Source organism: Embiotoca jacksoni, unplaced genomic scaffold (assembly GCF_022577435.1).
Source record: "Embiotoca jacksoni isolate LCO1_2020_lvr unplaced genomic scaffold, fEmbJac1.0.p SCAF_114, whole genome shotgun sequence".
NCBI classification, from domain to species: Eukaryota; Metazoa; Chordata; class Actinopteri; family Embiotocidae; genus Embiotoca; species Embiotoca jacksoni.
The window spans coordinates 466,604-485,000 of NW_027185246.1; the positions used below are offsets into that span (position 1 = coordinate 466,604).

The following is an 18,397-nucleotide window of genomic DNA, read 5'->3' on the forward strand; positions in this document are numbered from 1 at the left end:
AGGACTGCAGCATCGACATCGCCGTAGGCTTCGACATCACTGAGAGAAGCGGAGGCATCGGCAAGCTGCTGAGCAGCAGCCACTTGATGCTCCAGAACCACCTGGAGGAGATCATCTATTACGCCTCCTCGTTGAAAAACGTGTGCTGCACCAGCGCCGGACCGATCCAGACCAGGGTGGCCTTCCACCTGGTGGACCGCAATGGAGCCTCGCTGTACGACGCCGGCTTCGAAAGCTACAGCACCGAGGTGGTGGGGAAAGTGCTGACCTGGCCGCTGTCTCAGCCCACCTACTTCAACTCTGCCATGCTCAAGTTCTTCATGGACAGGTTCAGAGCCGCGTCCACCGCCAGCGTCAAGGTGAGAAGGACACAGTTTCAACCCGGCACGCACCTCTGAGGCCTTTATTTGTCATAAAGTTTTGACCTGCTGGTGTCCGATGAAAAAAAGCCAGTTCAGCTTACGGTCCGGACAGCGTAACTGTCGTACCCATAATCACATTAAAACATGTTTTAACAGCGTGTTTTAACTTAATAAAACATGTAATCTAAATGTTTTCATATTGTGGAGCAATTCACTCTCAAAATACAAAACTTTTTGAGTCTGATCACCGTTTCCATGCCAACACATGGGGTATGACTAGCAACTGGAATACAATCAGCAGACTCTTGTGTAACGTACGCAGTGTTTACTACTCCCGGAAGTAGTCCGACCCTTAGCAACCACCTAGCAACAGAGAGGATTTCTAGTCTCCAACTGAATAAATACAGAACATAGAAACACTAAACTGCTCAGTTAGCTCAGTCTGGTTGGAACAAAGATATCTGATGAACAAAGATATCTGATGAACAAAGACATCTGATGAACAAAGACATCTGATGAACAAAGATATCTGATGAACAAAGACATCTGATGAACAAAGACATCTGATGAACAAAGATATCTGATGAACAAAGATATCCATGGACTCGTGTTTTTAACATTTTATCACCGTGTCGTGTTCAAACCAAACCGGTCCAGCTAGCCACCGCTAGGATTGTAAGTGCGTGACTATCCGTGGTGTTACGGTACGGGGTCTCGGAGTGACCAAAAAGGACCAAAAGAGACCCGACTTCACCAAATGGGTCATTTAATAGAACTATAACAAACATTATGTTACATATTATATGAAATTCAGTTTTAATTCTATATTCCCTTTAACATAATCCTGGTTCAACGCTGCTCTCCGTTTCATTCTCACTAAATGAGTTTGTATAGTTTCAGGCTGACTGCAGGAAGTCGGGAAGAAAATTACCCTAATGGCTCCAAATATTTTCATGTGGTTGTTTCAACTCTCGCCGCTCTTTGATTTCCGTCCAGGAATCTTTCAGCAGCGACGGATTAAACAAACCAGGAGGCTCGTTAGAGACGTTGGAGGACGGTTTCCAGTTCTCATGTTCATCCGGCAGACTTTTATGAAACATGACGTAAAGTTTACGTCCCTTCGTTCAGATCGGCGATCGATGACATCAAGTTTCCGACCTTGATGTCGACGTTTTCTCGGTGTTTATTCTGAAGCTGGTCAGAAGTGTTGAAGCGAAGTGCTGAGATGTCCTCACGTCCTGCAGGTGCTGCTGATCTTCTCCGACGGACTCGACGAAGACGACGTCGTGCAGCTGGAGAACGAAGCCGAGCAGCTGCGACAGTCGGGTAAAAGAAAGGCCGAGGATCCGCCGTGTGCTGGAAAGAGAAGCTGAAGTTGTACAAATGAAAGTGTCTCCTTGTGTTCAGGCATCAGCGCGCTGCTCACCGTCGCTCTGGACGGAGTCAGCGACGCCGGCCGGCTGCAGATGGTTGAGTTCGGCCGCGGCTTCGGATACAAGCTTCCTCTGAGCATCGGCATGCCGAGCGTCGGCAGCAGCATCCTCAAGCAGATCGTAAGTCCTTCGCTCTGCCGACCGAGTCTCCAGCAGGACACGAATCTGATCTGCTTCAAAGAGACGAGTGGCTTCGAGGTCGTCGCAGCAACACAGAAACACGTTTAAACTGCCTGTTCCTGCAGAAAACATGTTCATCTGCTTCTGCTTTAATTCAGCTTATTTATTATTTAGTTGAGAATGATTTCTCTGATTCATCACTCGTTTCTTTGTAGCTGAAACTTGAGGAAGTTCAAATGTTTTCTCAGAAAGAAGCTTTTCGTGTCCCGACGTGTCCGACTGTAGGAATGAAAACCAGAAGAAACAAACAAACATCCCGAGGGAGTTTTAACTGCAGAAAATATTCAGATTATTCAGCCTGTTAAAGAAGAACAAATGCTGAAGAATCCAGAAAACTGAGGAAGATTCAGAGGATCTGAAATAAAAAATTAATTAATGAATTATTAATTATTAATTACAGCAGCTTTAAAGATAAAAACAGTCTTAAGGTTTCGAACCACTAAAAGGAAACTTAAAAACCTGCTTTTTTAATCTGGACTTTAATTTGGAGAAATTTCGTTTTTAAATTTGAATCAATATTTTGATGGCATTTATTCGACTTTATTGACTTTATTGTAGCAATTTTTAGTCCTGCATTTTTGATTTATTTTGTGTTTATTCTTCTTTTATTTTGGTGTGTTGTTTTAATTTTTGAAGCACGTTTGTATGAAAGCTGTTTTATAAATGCTTCAGATCAGTTTCTGCTTCTCGTCTCTGCAGGACTCCGTGTCGGATCGCGAGTGCTGCAACGTCATGTGCAAGTGTTCGGGACATGAAGGCATCCGGGGCTCTCGGGGCCCCCCGGGGTCAAAGGTGACGCCTCTAAACCATAAACATGATGTCAGGAAGGTTTTCGGGAGGTCGTGTTTCAGGAGCAGGAAGTGACTTCAGGACGTAAACGAAACGCCTCCAGCAGCCGGTTACTGTTGGAGCTGCTGCAGGTTTTTACCACTTGTTTAGACCCGTGGTGCCCAAACTGAGGGTCGGGCCCCTCCTAAGGGTCACCAGGTAAAGCCGAGCGGTCGTGAGATAATGAATGGGAGAAAAGAAGGGCAAATATTTCTCTAATCTCTAATTTATGTCCAATTATTGTGGTTTTTTGGTCCTTTTTTTATTGATATGAAAGTTAAACAACTCTTTTTTTGTCATCACTGGTTTAAATCTGCAACGATGCAGAACACTATATTTGTTTTTATGTGAAATCTTAACTGAATGTTTTAAAATACAAACTCCAGAAGTTTAAAGTAACTTAAAATGCAGATACTCAAGTAAAGTGAAGTCCCTCAGATACAGAGTTTCTAATAATTGCATTGATTGTTCGATCAATATCAACATTTTAAAAACTATCAAAAAAATGAACGGGATGAATTATTTCAGATTTTAATTCAATTTAGTGAAAAGTGGTTGTAAAGTGAAGCCTTCAGCTCTTCGATGCTTTTAGATCAGTAACATTTATTCACATGGCTGAGCTCCACCCAAACCAGCTGAATCAGCTTCTTTTATGTGAACAATAACAGATTAATACTCAAAACATATGAATGTTACATTGAAAATAAATCATCAAATTAAGATTTTTTTTTTTTTTTTTTTTTTTTTTATCTTTAATTGGCTGATTGACAGTTGAGAAGCTCTGAGAAAAATGAGCGTCCCCCAGAGTTGAACAGATGAAACATGTTTAACGCCAACATGAAGATAATGCTTAGGTGAAGTGGGAGGAGTCTGTTCAGACGATGTGGGAGGAGTCTGTTCAGACAATGTGGGAGGAGTTTGTTCGGGTGATGTGGGAGGAGTTTGTTCAGATGATGTGGGAGTGGTTTGTTCAGACGATGTGGGAGGAGTTTGTTCAGACGATGTGGGAGGAGTTTTCAGCTGTTGACCCATTTCCTGCTTGTGTGTCTCTGAACAGGGCGTCCCGGGACAGAAGGGATTCCTCGGCTTCCCCGGAGAGGAGGGCGTCGCCGTGAGTGCTGCTTCGTTGTTAAAATTTTCATTTTCTATCGAGAACTTCAGTTGGTTTCAATGATCCACTTGTACTTCTTGAAAAAAACATCAGCGTTTCTCCTGCGTCCGTCCTCACCCTGTCTGTGTCCTGCGTCCGTCCTCACCCTGTCTGTATCCTGCGTCCGTCCTCACCCTGTCTGTATCCTGCGTCCGTCCTCACCCTGTCTGTGTCCTGCGTCCGTCCTCACCCTGTCTGTATCCTGCGTCCGTCCTCACCCTGTCTGTGTCCTGCGTCCGTCCTCACCCTGTCTGTGTCCTGCGTCCGTCCTCACCCTGTCTGTGTCCTGCAGGGCGAGCGGGGGCCTCCCGGGCCGAGTGGACCTCAGGGCGTTCAGGGTTGCTCAGGACTCCGAGGACAGAAGGTAACTCGGTGTCTCGTTATCACTCTGGACAGACGCTGCTGTCTGTCCACATGTTGACTATGTCCATCTAACTTCTGCTGTTCGTCTCTGCAGGGCTTCAGAGGTCTGCGGGGAAACAGGGTGAGTGATGTCACAGTGATGTCACAGTGATGTCATGCGGTGTTTGAGTGTGCGGCGTCTCATCCCGACTTTTCTCTCCAATGCTGCAGGGCGAAGACGGAGAGGACGGGCTGGACGGAGTCAACGGACAACAGGTACCAACCGCCGTCTGTTCTTCGTAATAAAAACATTCTTCATCATCATCATCCTCCTCATCAGCCCAGCCGTCTTCAGAGACTCGCCCCGGGACCGGAGACATGTAAACAGGAAGTAGAATGTTAGCCAGCTCACAGATAACGACGTCCTCCGAGAGTCTGGAAACATGTTTCATGTCTGACAGCTCAGATCAAACGGTTCCAACGAAGAGGTTTAACAGTCAGAGTAAACTGGAAGAACCTTCAGGTTATTTCAAAATAAAAGCATTGGAACCCTCCAACAGCTTATTTACTAAAGAGACTGAAGGTTTCTGTCTGTGTGTCCGGAGGAAGCAGTCGGGCGTGTTCAGGAAACAGCTGATTGGACGGATTTCCGGAGCTGAGCTGTTTCTGTGTTTCTGTTTTTAGGGAGTGACGGGAACAGATGGAGGTCGAGGACTGAGAGGAGACCCAGGAAACCCGGTACAACAAGAACCGCTACACCCCACCATGATCCATACGGATCCATACTAACGTGTTGTGTTAACATGTTGTGGTAACGTGTTGTGGTAACGTGTTGTGGTCACGTGTTGTGGTAACGTGTTGTGGTAACGTGTTGTGGTCACGTGTTGTGGTAATGTGTTGTTAACGTGTTGTGTTAATGTGTTGTGTTAACGTGTTGTTTTAACGTGTTGTGGTCACGTGTTGTGGTCACGTGTTGTGTTAACGTGTTGTGTTAACGTGTTGTGTTAACATGTTGTGTTAACGTGTGTTATTTTGTGTGAACAAATTGTGTGTCTGTGGTTCAGTGGAATTCCTCTTTAACCGTCACGCTCCTCAGATGAGATGTTGACCTCTGACCTCCCAGCTGGGTGATTGACAGGCTGATGTGTCGTCCTCAGGGTATCCCTGGTATCAGAGGGGAGGCGGGGCCTAAAGGAGAGCGAGGACTGAGAGGAGATCCGGTGAGTTCCAGCGTTTCCTCTTCGATCAGAGCCTCCGTCACATGATGGATGGAAAGAAGCTGTCTCTCTTCTTCTACTCTTCATCCTCCTCCTCTTCATCCTCTTCCTCCTCCTCCTCGTCCTCCTCCTCCTCTTCCCCCTCCTCACTGTTTTCTGTCCTCTAGGGTGAATCAGGAGTTGACAACACCTCCCCAGGAGCTAAAGGAGACCCCGGTAATCAGGGTTTACTGGTAAGAGAATTTTTCAGTATTGATGAATGTTTCATTTTCAGGAGGTGTTTATTGTTTTAATATACTTTTAATTTGTTTTAATTCCATCCGAAGTCTTGCAGATTTGTATTCTGTGTAAATGTTCTGTGTTTATATAACTTGTCTTCACCTGTCCTCAGGGTCCACCTGGGCTGGACGGCCAGCCCAGTGAGAGCGGCGTCGTCGGAAACCCGGTGAGATCCTGTGCTTTTATTTTGACAGGACACTTCCTCTTCTCAGATTTTACAGATATGTTAATAATGGTTAAAAACGTGAGAAAACACTGTCCGATCGGGTTCATTGATCCTGCTGACGTCATGTTTGTCTGCTGTTCAGGGTCCTGATGGAAGACGAGGACCTGCTGGAGAAAAGGTATGAAATCAAACCCTCAGAGCTGTGAGAGCTGCAGGACACAATGCTAAACTGTGTGTGTCTTTGTCTCTGCAGGGTGCACCAGGTCAACCTGGAGCTGCAGGACTGCAGGGCAGCCCCGGAGCTTCAGGTCCTCAGGTGAGTTTCACCGTTAAAGGACCTGACCGTCCTGATCACAGACTGTTTATAAAAGAGTTCATAGCTTCAGGTCTGTGGTTCTGATCCAGAAGTATCTTCAGCTGCAATACCAGCGAGTGCCACTAGAGGTCGGCTCCAAAAAGCCTCCGGCTCCATAGACTCCCATTCAACTTCTCTCATCAAATCCAAAGTGAATAAAATGTGTCCATCAGTTATCTCGGTGTTGTTAGCTAAAGTCACTCCTTCTTATTAGTTTTCTGGAGGTCCATCTGAAAATAATCCCTCATTCATTAGAAAAGAAGATTCAAGAAGACCTGTTTTTGGGGGCGTGTCTGTATAACGTTCACAAACCAACGATGACATCACTGATGGTTGATGACATCACTGATAGCTGCTGATTGGTCCTGACTCAGTCCTTCTGTCTCTGCAGGGTACCAGAGGGGTCAGAGGTCAACCTGGACCCAGAGGGATCCCCGGCCTTCCTGGACCTCAGGTCAGAGCGTCACCTCAGACACACAAAACATATTTTGTTAATCCTGATAACAGAAAGATGGATGTATAAACACACACACACTCTCACACACACTCTCACACACACTCTCACACACTCTCACACACTCTCTCACACACACACACACACACACACACACACACACACACGTACACATTCACAATTAGAAACTGTGGACGTGTCCTTTAACACATGAATTCTGATAAAATCCTTCCTCCAAATCTCCGGAAACCTCCAGCTCATTACATCTTCATCCTGAAGGCTGTGGTTAAAGGGGGCGGGACCTGTCGGTGACGAATCCTTCAGACTGACAGACAACGTCTCAACATCTGGACTCATCTGGATCCCGTTAGAGATCAGAGCTGGATCCTGTCAGTCAGAACGTCGGGTCGGGTCGGTGGACCCGGTTCTGAGAGAACAGAACTTTACAACATCGGACAAAACAACACAAGTCAACATCTTTATTTACGAGGAAACCGATGGCTGCTAGCGCCCTCTGCAGGCTGTTGTTGGAGCTGCTGCTCTAACATACGTTTCTAATAAACGTTAAATGGAATTCAAGTTTACAGAAGCATAAAAATACATTTAAAACTGGAAGGAAGGAGAACGTAAAACATTCAGCCACCTGCTGAGTGACTGGTTGCTATGGTTACACCTGCTGAGTGACTGGTTGCTATGGTTACATCTGCTGAGTCACTGGTTGTTATGGTTACACCTGCTGAGTCACTGGTTGCTATGGTTACACCTGCTGAGTGACTGGTTGCTATGACGACTCCTGCCCTTCCAGCGGGGCAGTGAGCTTTCACTGGCAGAACCAACAGGCAAACCAGGAGAACAGCTTTGGAAAAATCCCTCCCAAAACAAAAACTACAAGTCCGATGGAAACAATTCTTTCACCGTCTGAAACAGAAGCTCGTCGTGAACAACTGAAGTGAATTTCATGTACAGTGGGTACGGAAAGTATTCAGACCCCTTTAAATTTTTCACTCTTTATTTCATTGCAGCCATTTGCTAAAATCAAAAAAGTTCATTTTATTTCTCATTAATGTACACTCAGCACCCCATGTTGACAGAAAAAAACAGAAATGTAGAAATTTGTGCAAATTTATTAAAAAAGAAAAACTGAAATATCACATGGTCATAAGTATTCAGACCTTTTGCTCAGTATTGAGTAGAAGCACCCTTTTGAGCTCGTACAGCCATGAGTCTTCTTGGGAATGATGCAACAAGCTTTTCACACCTGGATTTGGGGATCCTCTGCCATTCTTCCTTGCAGATCCTCTCCAGTTCCGTCAGGTTGGATGGTGAACGTTGGTGGACAGCCATTTTCAGGTCTCTCCAGAGATGCTCAATTGGGTTTAGGTCAGGGCTCTGGCTGGGCCAGTCAAGAATGGTCACAGAGTTGTCCCGAAGCCACTCCTTTGTTATTTTAGCTGTGTGCTTCGGGTCATTGTCTTGTTGGAAGGTGAACCTTCGGCCCAGTCTGAGGTCCAGAGCACTCTGGAAGAGGTTTTCTTCCAGGATATCTCTGTACTTGGCCGCATTCATCTTTCCTTCAATTGCAACCAGTCGTCCTGTCCCTGCAGCTGAAAAACACCCCCATAGCATGATGCTGCCACCACCATGTTTCACTGTTGGGATTGTATTGGGCAGGTGATGAGCAGTGCCTGGTTTTCTCCACACATACCGCTTAGAATTAACGCCAAAAAGTTCAATCTTGGTCTCATCAGACCAGAGAATCTTATTTCTCATAGTCTGGGAGTCCTTCATGTGTTTTTTGGCAAACTCTATGCGGGCTTTCATATGTCTTGCACTGAGGAGAGGCTTCCGTCGGGCCACTCTGCCATAAAGCCCCGACTGGTGGAGGGCTGCAGTGATAGTTGACTTTGTGGAACTTTCTCCCATCTCCCTACTGCATCTCTGGAGCTCAGCCACAGTGATCTTTGGGTTCTTCTTTACCTCTCTCACCAAGGCTCTTCTCCCACGATTGCTCAGTTTGGCTGGACGGCCGGGTCTAGGAAGAGTTCTGGTCGTCCCAAACTTCTTCCATTTAAGGATTATGGAGGCCACTGTGCTCTTAGGAACCTTGAGTGCTGCAGACATTATTTTGTAACCTCGGCCAGATCTGTGCCTTGCCACAATTCTGTCTCTGAGCTCCTTGGACAGTTCCTTCGACCTCATGATTCTCATTTGCTCTGACATGCACTGTGAGCTGTAAGGTCTTATATAGACAGGTGTGTGCCTTTCCTAATCAAGTCCAATCAGTTTAATTAAACACAGCTGGACTCCAATGAAGGAGTAGAACCATCTCAAGGAGGATCAGAAGAAATGGACAGCATGTGAGTTAAATATGAGTGTCACAGCAAAGGGTCTGAATACTTATGACCATGTGATATTTCAGTTTTTCTTTTTTAATAAATTTGCACAAATTTCTACATTTCTGTTTTTTTCTGTCAAGATTGGGTGCTGAGTGTACATTAATGAGAAATAAAATGAACGTTTTTGATTTTAGCAAATGGCTGCAATGAAACAAAGAGTGAAAAATGTAAAGGGGTCTGAATACTTTCCGTACCCACTGTACCTGCTGTGTATTATACAGGTGTGGTCGCAGGTTAGAGACACCCTCCATTTTGGTTTTGAGCAGCAGTTTCAGAGCTCACATATAATGGGAGTCTATTGGCCGTCAGGAACCTCCAGGATTCCTGTGAGTCTGAGTCTCATCCAGCCGGCTGCATGTCGTCCTCGCTCTGAAACCGTCTGCTCGCTAACGTCCAGTAACGACGTCTTCCTAATGAACGTCCAGTCGGTCCGACAGATTTACGACTCGGATCTGCAGCTCTGAGCAGGAAGCTCGTCTGCCGCGCTCCGCTCACACTCAGACACTTCAGTCCTCCTGTCATGTTGCTATGGCGACCATTTCTAACCTATGTCTTCAGACGATGCGTTCAGGGTCTCTTGGTGTTGCTCTGACTCTGTGTTCTTTTGAAGGGCGGACCGGGACTGGCTGGGAACCCGGGGACGGCCGGACGCCGCGGCGCCATTGGACAGAAAGTGTGTGACATCATTTCATCGCATTTGTGATTCAGCAAACATGATAAACGTGATAAACGTGATAAACATAAATAATAAAACACAGAAACCAATTAATAACTCAGGAAAACCAATTGATAAACCCAGAAGGACCAGATTAAAGAACCCAACTAATAAATGAAGAGAACCGATTAATTAAACAATTAATAAACAGTGGGAATAGATCAGGTCCAAAGGAACCAATTATTAAATTGAGGAAACGGATTAATAAACCAGAGGAAGGGAATTATGATAACCAACGAACCAGATTTTTAAACAGAGGGAACCAATGAATAAATCGAGGGAGCTGATTAATAAACCAATTAATAAACCAGCAGAAAGTTTCAATAAACCAAAGAACAAAATATTAAACAGACCAAAAAAAATTCCATCTTTTTCTGACGTTATTAATTCATTATCGATTATCTGCCCTTCAGTCATAAATGTGTTTTAATCTCTGGCAGGATCCTGATTGTGTTTGACAGAAATAAAAGCTCCGTATTGTTGTTGTTATTATTATTGTTGATGTGGTCGCTGTTATTATTGTTGTTGACGTTGTTGTTGTTGATGAAGGGCCAGCCCGGAGAGCCTGGTGATAAAGGAGCTGCAGGTCCGCTGGGAGTTCGAGGGATGCCGGTGAGTCGGTTTTAGGTTAGGTCAGGTTAGGTTAGGTTAGTTTAGGTTAGTTTATTAATCCCCGAGGGGACATTTTTTTGCTACAGCAGCATACAGAAGCAATGAATGAGGGAATGATCTCCTGTATCTGGAATGATCTCCTGTATCTGGAATGATCTCCTGTATCTGTCCTTGTGACAGCAGCTGGATGAGTCTTTTGGAGAACGTCCTCCTCTGTCCCTGCAGCAGGTGGAGAGGGTGGTCAGGATTATCCAATATGGATAATAGTTTGTTCAGCATCCTCCTCTCCACCACCTTTTTCAGACTATCCAGATTGTCCAGATTCTCTGTGTCGGTACTCTGAGATGTTCAGGGTCCATCTGACTGCGGGTTCTGTTGGGTTCTGTTTCAGGGTCAGGACGGCCGGGACGGGTCCGGATCTCCAGGACCCAATGGTGTGAAGGTAAAGCAGACGTTGTAACGAAGAATCTTCTACTTTAATAGTTTTACATTCATGAAACGTTCTCCATGACGATGACCTCTTCTGTCTCCGTACAGGGAGATGCTGGTTTCCCTGGTTACCCCGGGTTACCGGTGAGTGCCGACACGGCAGGAAGACGAGGTGGTAAACTGAGTCTTTACTCTGAAATTATACTGTCAGTGATCCAAGAAATGAAGCCAGAGACAGGAAACGTGTTGATGAATGAAGACGTGTTGATGAAGACGTGTTGATGGATGAAGACGTGTTGATGAAGACGTGTTGATGAATGAAGACGTGTTGATGGATGAAGATGTGTTAATGAAGACGTGTTGATGAAGATGTGTTGGTGGATGAAGACGTGTTGATGGATGAAGACGTGTTGAGTTTCAGATGATGAATGAATGTGTCTCTGCAGGGTGAAGACGGTCTTCAGGGACCGGCAGGACTTCCAGGCAGTAAAGGGACCCGAGGCCGCGGGGTGAGAGTCCACCGAGCGACACGCTTTTTAGAACGACGGAGGTTTTTGGTTCATGTGTGATGTTTGTTTGTTTGTTTGTTTGTTTGTTTGTTTGTTTGTTTGTTTGCAGGGAAACTCGGGCCGGCCGGGAGAGTCGGGAGTGACCGGAGATCCAGGATATCCAGGACACAAGGTGAGTCCTGCAGCTGATCCAGATCAGTCTAAAAGGGGACTTTTATAGTGAAGTTTTATTCTGCAGGTTTGGAAACATCTTTAAAATAAAAACAGGTGTAAAAATATAATTTCAATATTTTTTCTCATCATCTGTAAGAAAGAACATTAAGTTATAAAAAGAAGTCTGTTTGTGATTTCAGCAAAAACTGTCTGGAAATTCTTCTTTGAGGTTCATCTGACCTTCATATGAATCCTGAATCTGAAACCAGCTGATGTTTAATGACAGATTACAGGAACAGTTGTGGTGATCAGGACAGGTGTTGATGTTTATTTTTAATAGTTCGAACATCAGAGTCATCAAAAAATCTCCAGACATTCAGTTTGCCATCCTGTAAGTAAAACAAGCGATCTGAGAATCTGTTTGATCAGAAAACATTCATAAATCATCTCCATGTGAAACACATTTTACCCACTGGAGATGTGGTGTTGGAACATGTTCATGGTTCAATGTGTGAAGAACACGTGAAACACACATATCTGTTAAAATGACAATAATAATAATAATAAATCACAGTTTAGGTAAAAACAAGGAAGAAAAGAAGCAACAAAATACCCAAAAATATATGAAATGTTTCCAACCAGTTGATCAGTTAAACAGAAAATGAAAAATAAACGAACCTGCAGCTGTTTTTGATGAATAATTGTAAAAATGTTGAAGTTAAAACATCCAACTGTTCCTGATTCTCTGTCACGTGATGCTGAAATTTATATTTAGTGATTTAAAAAAAAAAACCGGACTAGTCAATAATAATAATAAAATGTAATAATAATAATACCTTTCCTGTGAACATGTTTTATGTTGCGAACAAAGATCTGCTGACTTCAGCTTTAATTGAATTATTGATCTGTTTCTGTCTGATCAGAAAAAAGAAGTGAAAACAAGTTCAACGGAAAGTTGAACGTTAGAGATTCTCCTAAAATAAAAAATAAAGTCACATGCTGATGAATGACGTCTCCTCTTGCAGGGTCCCCGAGGTCCTCCTGGAGATAAAGACATGACAGTAGGTCCCCTCACCTGCCAGGTGTAACGTTGAACCGTGTGAACTGTGTTTACAGCCGATGTTTTGTGTTGTCAGGAGTGTCAGCTGGTCACCTACATCAGAGATAACTGTGGTACGTTCGCTGCTCCTCCGACCGCTTCACAGAAACAACACAGTTCAAACATCTCTGATTTCTGTTTTTGTCCGTCTCCCACGCAGCTTGTTCCATCGGTACGTATCTCCATGGTAACAGTCAGGTAACGTCGGCGACGTCAGCCGGAGCTCTTTGACGTCGGACGAACAGCTTCATCAGTTTGTATTCTTTAAACGGCGTAAACGTCTAACAGTCACATGTCAACACCTCCACCTAGTCAGGATGAATCCTGCTGGCTGTCCGCCGGCGCCACCTTCAGGTTCACTTGTGTGGTTCTCAATTTAAAGGGCTTTAAATGGAATTCAAGTTTACAGAAGCATAAAAATACATTTAAAACTGGAAGGAAGGAGAACGTAAAACATTCAGACACCTGCTGAGTGACCGGTTGCTATGGTTACACCTGCTGAGTGACTGGTTGCTATGGTTACACCTGCTGAGTCACTGGTTGCTATGGTTACACCTGCTGAGTCACTGGTTGCTATGGTTACACCTGCTGAGTGACTGGTTGCTATGACGACTCCTGCCCTTCCAGCGGGGCAGTGAGCTTTCACTGGCAGAACCAACAGGCAAACCAGGAGAACAGCTTTGGAAAAATCCCTCCCAAAACAAAAACTACAAGTCCGATGGAAACAATTCTTTCACCGTCTGAAACAGAAGCTCGTCGTGAACAACTGAAGTGAATTTCATGTACCTGCTGTGTATTATACAGGTGTGGTCGCAGGTTAGAGATACCCTCCATTTTGGTTTTGAGCAGCAGTTTCAGAGCTCACATATAATGGGAGTCTATTGGAGAGTTGTTGGGAGCACTCGGCGCTCGGAGGGGATTTCAGCCCAAACCGAGAGTCGTATCACAACGAGAGTCCGACTGGGTGAAAGCCAACAAAAATCCAGACAGTTTGTACATTAAACTGTCTGGATTAAGAGAAAACGGTGGGCAGGAAACAGGATTAACCACGTTTTATTTAACAATATTTGAGGGGGTCAAAAGTTAGTGTGACATCATGTGTGACATCATGTGTGACATCACGTGTGACATCACGCGTGACATCATCACTGACGCTGAACATTCCGTCCAACACACACCCATTATAAAACTAAAGAGTCCCAAAACTTTTACAAAATTAAACTACGATTTCGTAAAAACCGTAACAGATATCAAAACACAGATTTAGTCGGTAAAAGTTCGAAGCCTCGTGACCCGTTCAGACGTCGAACGATGTTTCTACTGTAAAGTCTGACAGAGTTGGAGGGCTTCTAAGTTGTCTGGGTTTTCACTCATTGGGGGGATTTTCTATTCATTTCAGTGGGAGATTTCTTTTAAATCTTTTCACAAATTTTTTAACATCATAAAACAAAATCAACCAAACGTCTCAACACTTTATTCCCAATGGAGACACGTTTTAATGATTGTGTAAATATCACAGCAGCTGGAGGTGTTTTTTAAAATGTCCGGTTCATCAAATTCCCATTAAATGTATCCTGATACGAGACAAACTGGGCAGGTTGGTGTTTGGACTTTTGAGATGCTGGAGTGAAGCCGCCTCTTTCCTTTTCTTTTTTTCACTGCTCTGCTGTTCTTCTTCGTTGGTTTTCAGATCGATCCCTGTGCCCCGCCCTCCCCACCGAGCTCGTCTTCGGCCTGGACATGTCGGAGGACGTGACCTCGGACGCCTTCGAGACGCAGCGCTCCGCCCTCCTCTCCCTGCTGGACGACGTCAGCGTCGCCGAGAGCAACTGTCCGACCGGCGCCCGCGTCGCCGTGGTGGCGTACAGCGCCTACACCAAGTACCTGATCCGCTTCCAGGACTACCGCCGCAAGAACCAGCTGATCGAGGCCGTGAAGAACATCGCCCTGGAGAGGACGTCCAACCGGCGCCACCTGGGGGCCGCCATGCGCTTCGTGGGCCAGAACGTCTTCAAACGCGTCCGATCGGGAGTGCTGATCAGGAAGGTGGCGGTCTTCTTCTCCAACGGGCCTTCGCAGGACGTCGACGACATCGTGACCGCCATGATGGAGTACCGGGGCCTCGACATCGTCCCGGCGGTCGTGTCTCTGAGGAACGCTCCCGCTGTCAGCCGGGCGATGGAGGTAGGTGTGATTCGTCAGCAGTCCGTGAACTTAGACTCCGCCCCCAGGGAGTGATCGTTCTCCACAAACGGTCTCAGCTCAGATTTGGTGTCATGTTGGACGTGATTCATTAAAAAAAACAACCGTTGGGGAGAGCAGAGTGTCCCGGTCGGGACTTTTCTTCCCGCTCTTTGCAGACGATGTGATCGTTTACTTCTCTGCTGGAAACAGGATGAGTTGAGCTGCAGCTCCTTCCTCTTTAAAAGAGCCAGTTAAAGCTGATCAGGTTCCTCCGGAGGTTCCTCCGGAGGTTTCTCTGGAGGATCCTCCTGGAGGATGGTTTCGCAGACTGTATTTACAACTGTTCGTTGTCTCCAGGTTGGAAAAGTGAAGCCGATGTAGAAGAGCCTAAAGGTGCAGTACCACTAATGGCCACGAATGCTGCCTCCAATAGACTCCCATTAAAAAAACATCAACTTCTCTCCTGAAATCAGTCTGTTTATAAAAGAGTTCGTAGCTTCAGGTCTGTAAAATGGTTCCGATCCAGAAGTGTCTTCAGCTGCAATACCAGCGAGTGCCACTAGAGGTCGGCTCCAAAAAGCCTCCGGCTCCATAGACTCCCATTCAACTTCTCTCATCAAATCCAAAGTGAATAAAATGTGTCCATCAGTTATCTCGGTGTTGTTAGCTAAAGTCACTCCTTCTTCTTAGTTTTCTGGAGGTCCATCTGAAAATAATCCCTCATTCATTAGAAAAGAAGATTCAAGAAGACCTGTTTTTGGGGGCGTGTCTGTTTGATTGACAGGTCTGTGGTGCAGTCAGGTTACAGATATCGGTGGGCGGGACGTAGTATCGTCAGGTTTCCGATCAGATTGGTCAGATCCACTGTCTCCTGTCAGGTGGACGACTCGGGCCGCTCCGTCTTCACGGTTCTGGGGAGGCAGCCGGACTGGGCCGAGGACCTCCGGAGGATCAAGAACTGTGCGATCTGTTACGGTGAGCGCCATGAGGAGTGTTCTGTCCTCAGTGATGTCCAGCAGACAGAAGGACACCGGTCTTTGGTTATAAACCTCCACCTAACACCTCTGCTTCCTGTTGCTCCTTCAGACCCCTGCAGGCCGTCCCAGGACTGCTCCTTCATCCAGGAGCCGCTGCAGCCTCAGCAGGCCGAGGTGGACCTGGTGATGGTTCTGGACGGCTCCAGGGAGATGTGGGCCGACGAGTACGCCGGCGCTCAGCGGCTGCTGGGCTCCGTGGTGGAGCAGCTGGTCGTGAGCCCTCAGCCCCGCCGGGCCGACAACCGGGCCCGGGTGGCCGTGGTCCAGCAGGGCTCCGCCCAGACCGCCAAGATGGAGTTCGACCTGCAGACCTACCAGAACCGGCAGCGGATGAAGACGCACCTGACGAAGAACATGCAGCAGCAGAGCGGCCCCTCGGCGCTGGGACAGACGCTGGACTTCACCCTGAAGGAGGTTCTGCTGAAGGCGGGTCAGCCGCGCAGGAGGAGGGCGCTGCTGACCGTGGTGGCCGCCCAGACCGCCTGGCACGACCGAGCCAAGCTGCACTACATCTCCCAGAAGGCCAAGTGTGAGGGGGTGGCGCTGTTCGTGGTGACGGTCGGCGACCGCTACAACCGGACGCAGGTGGAGGAGCTGGCCAGTCCGCCGGTGGAGCAGCACCTGATCCACTTCAGCCGGCTGAAGGCTGACGAGCAGCGCTACGCCCAGCGCTTCTTCAGGGTCTTCCTGTCAGCCCTTCAAAGTAAGAGCGCGACTGTCTCTGCAGGAGGACGTCAGGTGTCAGAACTTTAATGGTTTACTTGAGTAAACTTCACGTTGTGATTCTTTCAGAGGGAATCCACTCGTATCCTCCGTCCTCGATCAGACGGACCTGCAACGAGCTGAGCAGACAAGATGGAGGACAAACATCCATCAGAGGGTAACTCACCGTCCACGCACATCACCAAGCTTCAACATGTTTCTGATCATTAATAAAACGGGTCTGTGGGTCCAGTCAGGGCTCGGCTCAGCTGGAGGTGGAGGTCGAAGAGGAGGAGGAGGAGGAGGAGGAGGAAGAAGAGGGGGTGTTTCTGGAGCAGACGGGGGGACAGATTCAGACCGGACAGCTGGACATCATCGAGAGTCTGACCAGAGGAGACGGACAGAGATTCATCTCAGGAGACCTGGTTAACGGTAACACACACACACACTCACACACACACACACACACACACACACACACACACACACACACACGGGCGGATGGATGATCCAGAACTCTGATCTGAAGGGAGAAGAGTTCCCTCTGATCATCATCATCATCATCATCATCACAAACTAAAACAGCTTGTCATCATTTGTCTTCTCTGTCCTGCATTTTCCACGTTTCACGTTTCTGTCGCACGTCGCACAGAGATGATGTCATCAACTGTGTCCTCCCTGCTGAGCTCCACCAGCAGCCTCCTCATCCTCAGGTGGAGCTCCTCGTGGAGCTGCAGGAGGAGGCCTCCTCCTGTCAGCGTGTAGTAAACGTGTGCTCTGCTTGCAGCCGTCTGCGAGCTGGACTCTGATTCTGGCGTCCCGTGTGGCGACGTTGTCCAACGATGGTTCTTTGACTCAAACATGGCTGCATGCTCTCCCTTCTGGTTCGGCGGCTGCGGCGGAAACGCCAACCGCTTTAACACGGAGCACCAATGTTTGCAGACGTGTAGCTCGCAGCGTAAGTCCTGACTGACGGATGGAACTTCCTCTCACACCTCCAACACCTCAACAGTCTGAGCAGAGTTCTCCTGCTTCTGGTTCTGGTTTTGGTTCCGGTTCTGCAGCCTGAACTTTCTGCACGTAGATCAGATGACGAGCTCTGAGCTGATCCAGCTGTTTCCTCTCCTGCACATCTGCACACGTCTTCTCACCTCTCTGTTTCCACCTGTTCATCCGTTCAATGAACGCACACTCGTGTGATGATGTAACATGTCGTCTCCCACAGATCCAAACATCGTGCTGAAGACGCAGCAAGCCAGAGGTAATGACTGAAACACTGAAACACGAACACTGAAACGCTGTAACGCTGTAATTCTGTAGCGCTGTAATTCTGTAGCGCTGAAACGCTGTAACACTGAAACACGAACACTGAAACGCTGTAACGCTGAAATGCGAAAGCGCTGAAACCCTGTAACGCTGTCGCGCTGTAACCCTGTAGCGCTGAAACGCTGTAACGCTGAAACCCTGTAACGCTGTAGCGCTGTAGTGCTGTAACACTGTAACACCGTAACGCTGAAACGCTGTAACGCTGAAACACGAACACTGAAACGCTGTAATTCTGGAGCGCTGAAACGCTGTAACGCTGTAGCGCTGTAATTCTGTAGCGCTGTAACGCTGAAACGCTGTAACACTGTAGCGCTGTAACACTGTAGCGCTGTAACACTGTAACGCTGAAATGCTGAAACGCTGTAACACTGTAATTCTGTAGCGCTGTAACGCTGTAGCACTGTAATTCTGTAGCGCTGTAACGCTGAAACGCTGTAACACTGTAGCGCTGAAACGCTGTAACGCTGTA

General features: G+C 46.9%; 1 protein-coding gene across 2 annotated transcripts in view; it reads left to right on the top strand.

Moving 5' to 3' along the window:
• The window catches only part of LOC138194819 (collagen alpha-6(VI) chain-like), a 34,215-nt gene that overhangs the window by 14,612 nt on the left and 1,206 nt on the right, over positions 1 to 18,397 (top strand). Inside the window, exons 10-40 of one of the 2 annotated variants that reach the window (XM_069143815.1) lie at positions 1 to 359; positions 1,607 to 1,688; positions 1,770 to 1,915; positions 2,675 to 2,767; positions 3,861 to 3,914; positions 4,246 to 4,317; positions 4,411 to 4,437; positions 4,527 to 4,571; positions 4,980 to 5,033; positions 5,453 to 5,515; positions 5,680 to 5,745; positions 5,904 to 5,957; positions 6,100 to 6,135; positions 6,211 to 6,273; positions 6,704 to 6,766; positions 9,773 to 9,835; positions 10,427 to 10,489; positions 10,881 to 10,931; positions 11,027 to 11,062; positions 11,365 to 11,427; positions 11,537 to 11,599; positions 12,606 to 12,641; positions 12,717 to 12,753; positions 12,840 to 12,851; positions 14,370 to 14,863; positions 15,742 to 15,838; positions 15,950 to 16,603; positions 16,693 to 16,780; positions 16,856 to 17,034; positions 17,390 to 17,560; positions 17,828 to 17,863. In XM_069143815.1, the coding sequence (XP_068999916.1) occupies positions 1 to 359; positions 1,607 to 1,688; positions 1,770 to 1,915; positions 2,675 to 2,767; positions 3,861 to 3,914; positions 4,246 to 4,317; positions 4,411 to 4,437; positions 4,527 to 4,571; positions 4,980 to 5,033; positions 5,453 to 5,515; positions 5,680 to 5,745; positions 5,904 to 5,957; positions 6,100 to 6,135; positions 6,211 to 6,273; positions 6,704 to 6,766; positions 9,773 to 9,835; positions 10,427 to 10,489; positions 10,881 to 10,931; positions 11,027 to 11,062; positions 11,365 to 11,427; positions 11,537 to 11,599; positions 12,606 to 12,641; positions 12,717 to 12,753; positions 12,840 to 12,851; positions 14,370 to 14,863; positions 15,742 to 15,838; positions 15,950 to 16,603; positions 16,693 to 16,780; positions 16,856 to 17,034; positions 17,390 to 17,560; positions 17,828 to 17,863 (3,420 nt within the window). The remainder of the gene's footprint in view (positions 360 to 1,606; positions 1,689 to 1,769; positions 1,916 to 2,674; positions 2,768 to 3,860; positions 3,915 to 4,245; positions 4,318 to 4,410; positions 4,438 to 4,526; positions 4,572 to 4,979; positions 5,034 to 5,452; positions 5,516 to 5,679; positions 5,746 to 5,903; positions 5,958 to 6,099; positions 6,136 to 6,210; positions 6,274 to 6,703; positions 6,767 to 9,772; positions 9,836 to 10,426; positions 10,490 to 10,880; positions 10,932 to 11,026; positions 11,063 to 11,364; positions 11,428 to 11,536; positions 11,600 to 12,605; positions 12,642 to 12,716; positions 12,754 to 12,839; positions 12,852 to 14,369; positions 14,864 to 15,741; positions 15,839 to 15,949; positions 16,604 to 16,692; positions 16,781 to 16,855; positions 17,035 to 17,389; positions 17,561 to 17,827; positions 17,864 to 18,397) is intronic. The other variant, XM_069143816.1, reaches the window with a different exon arrangement.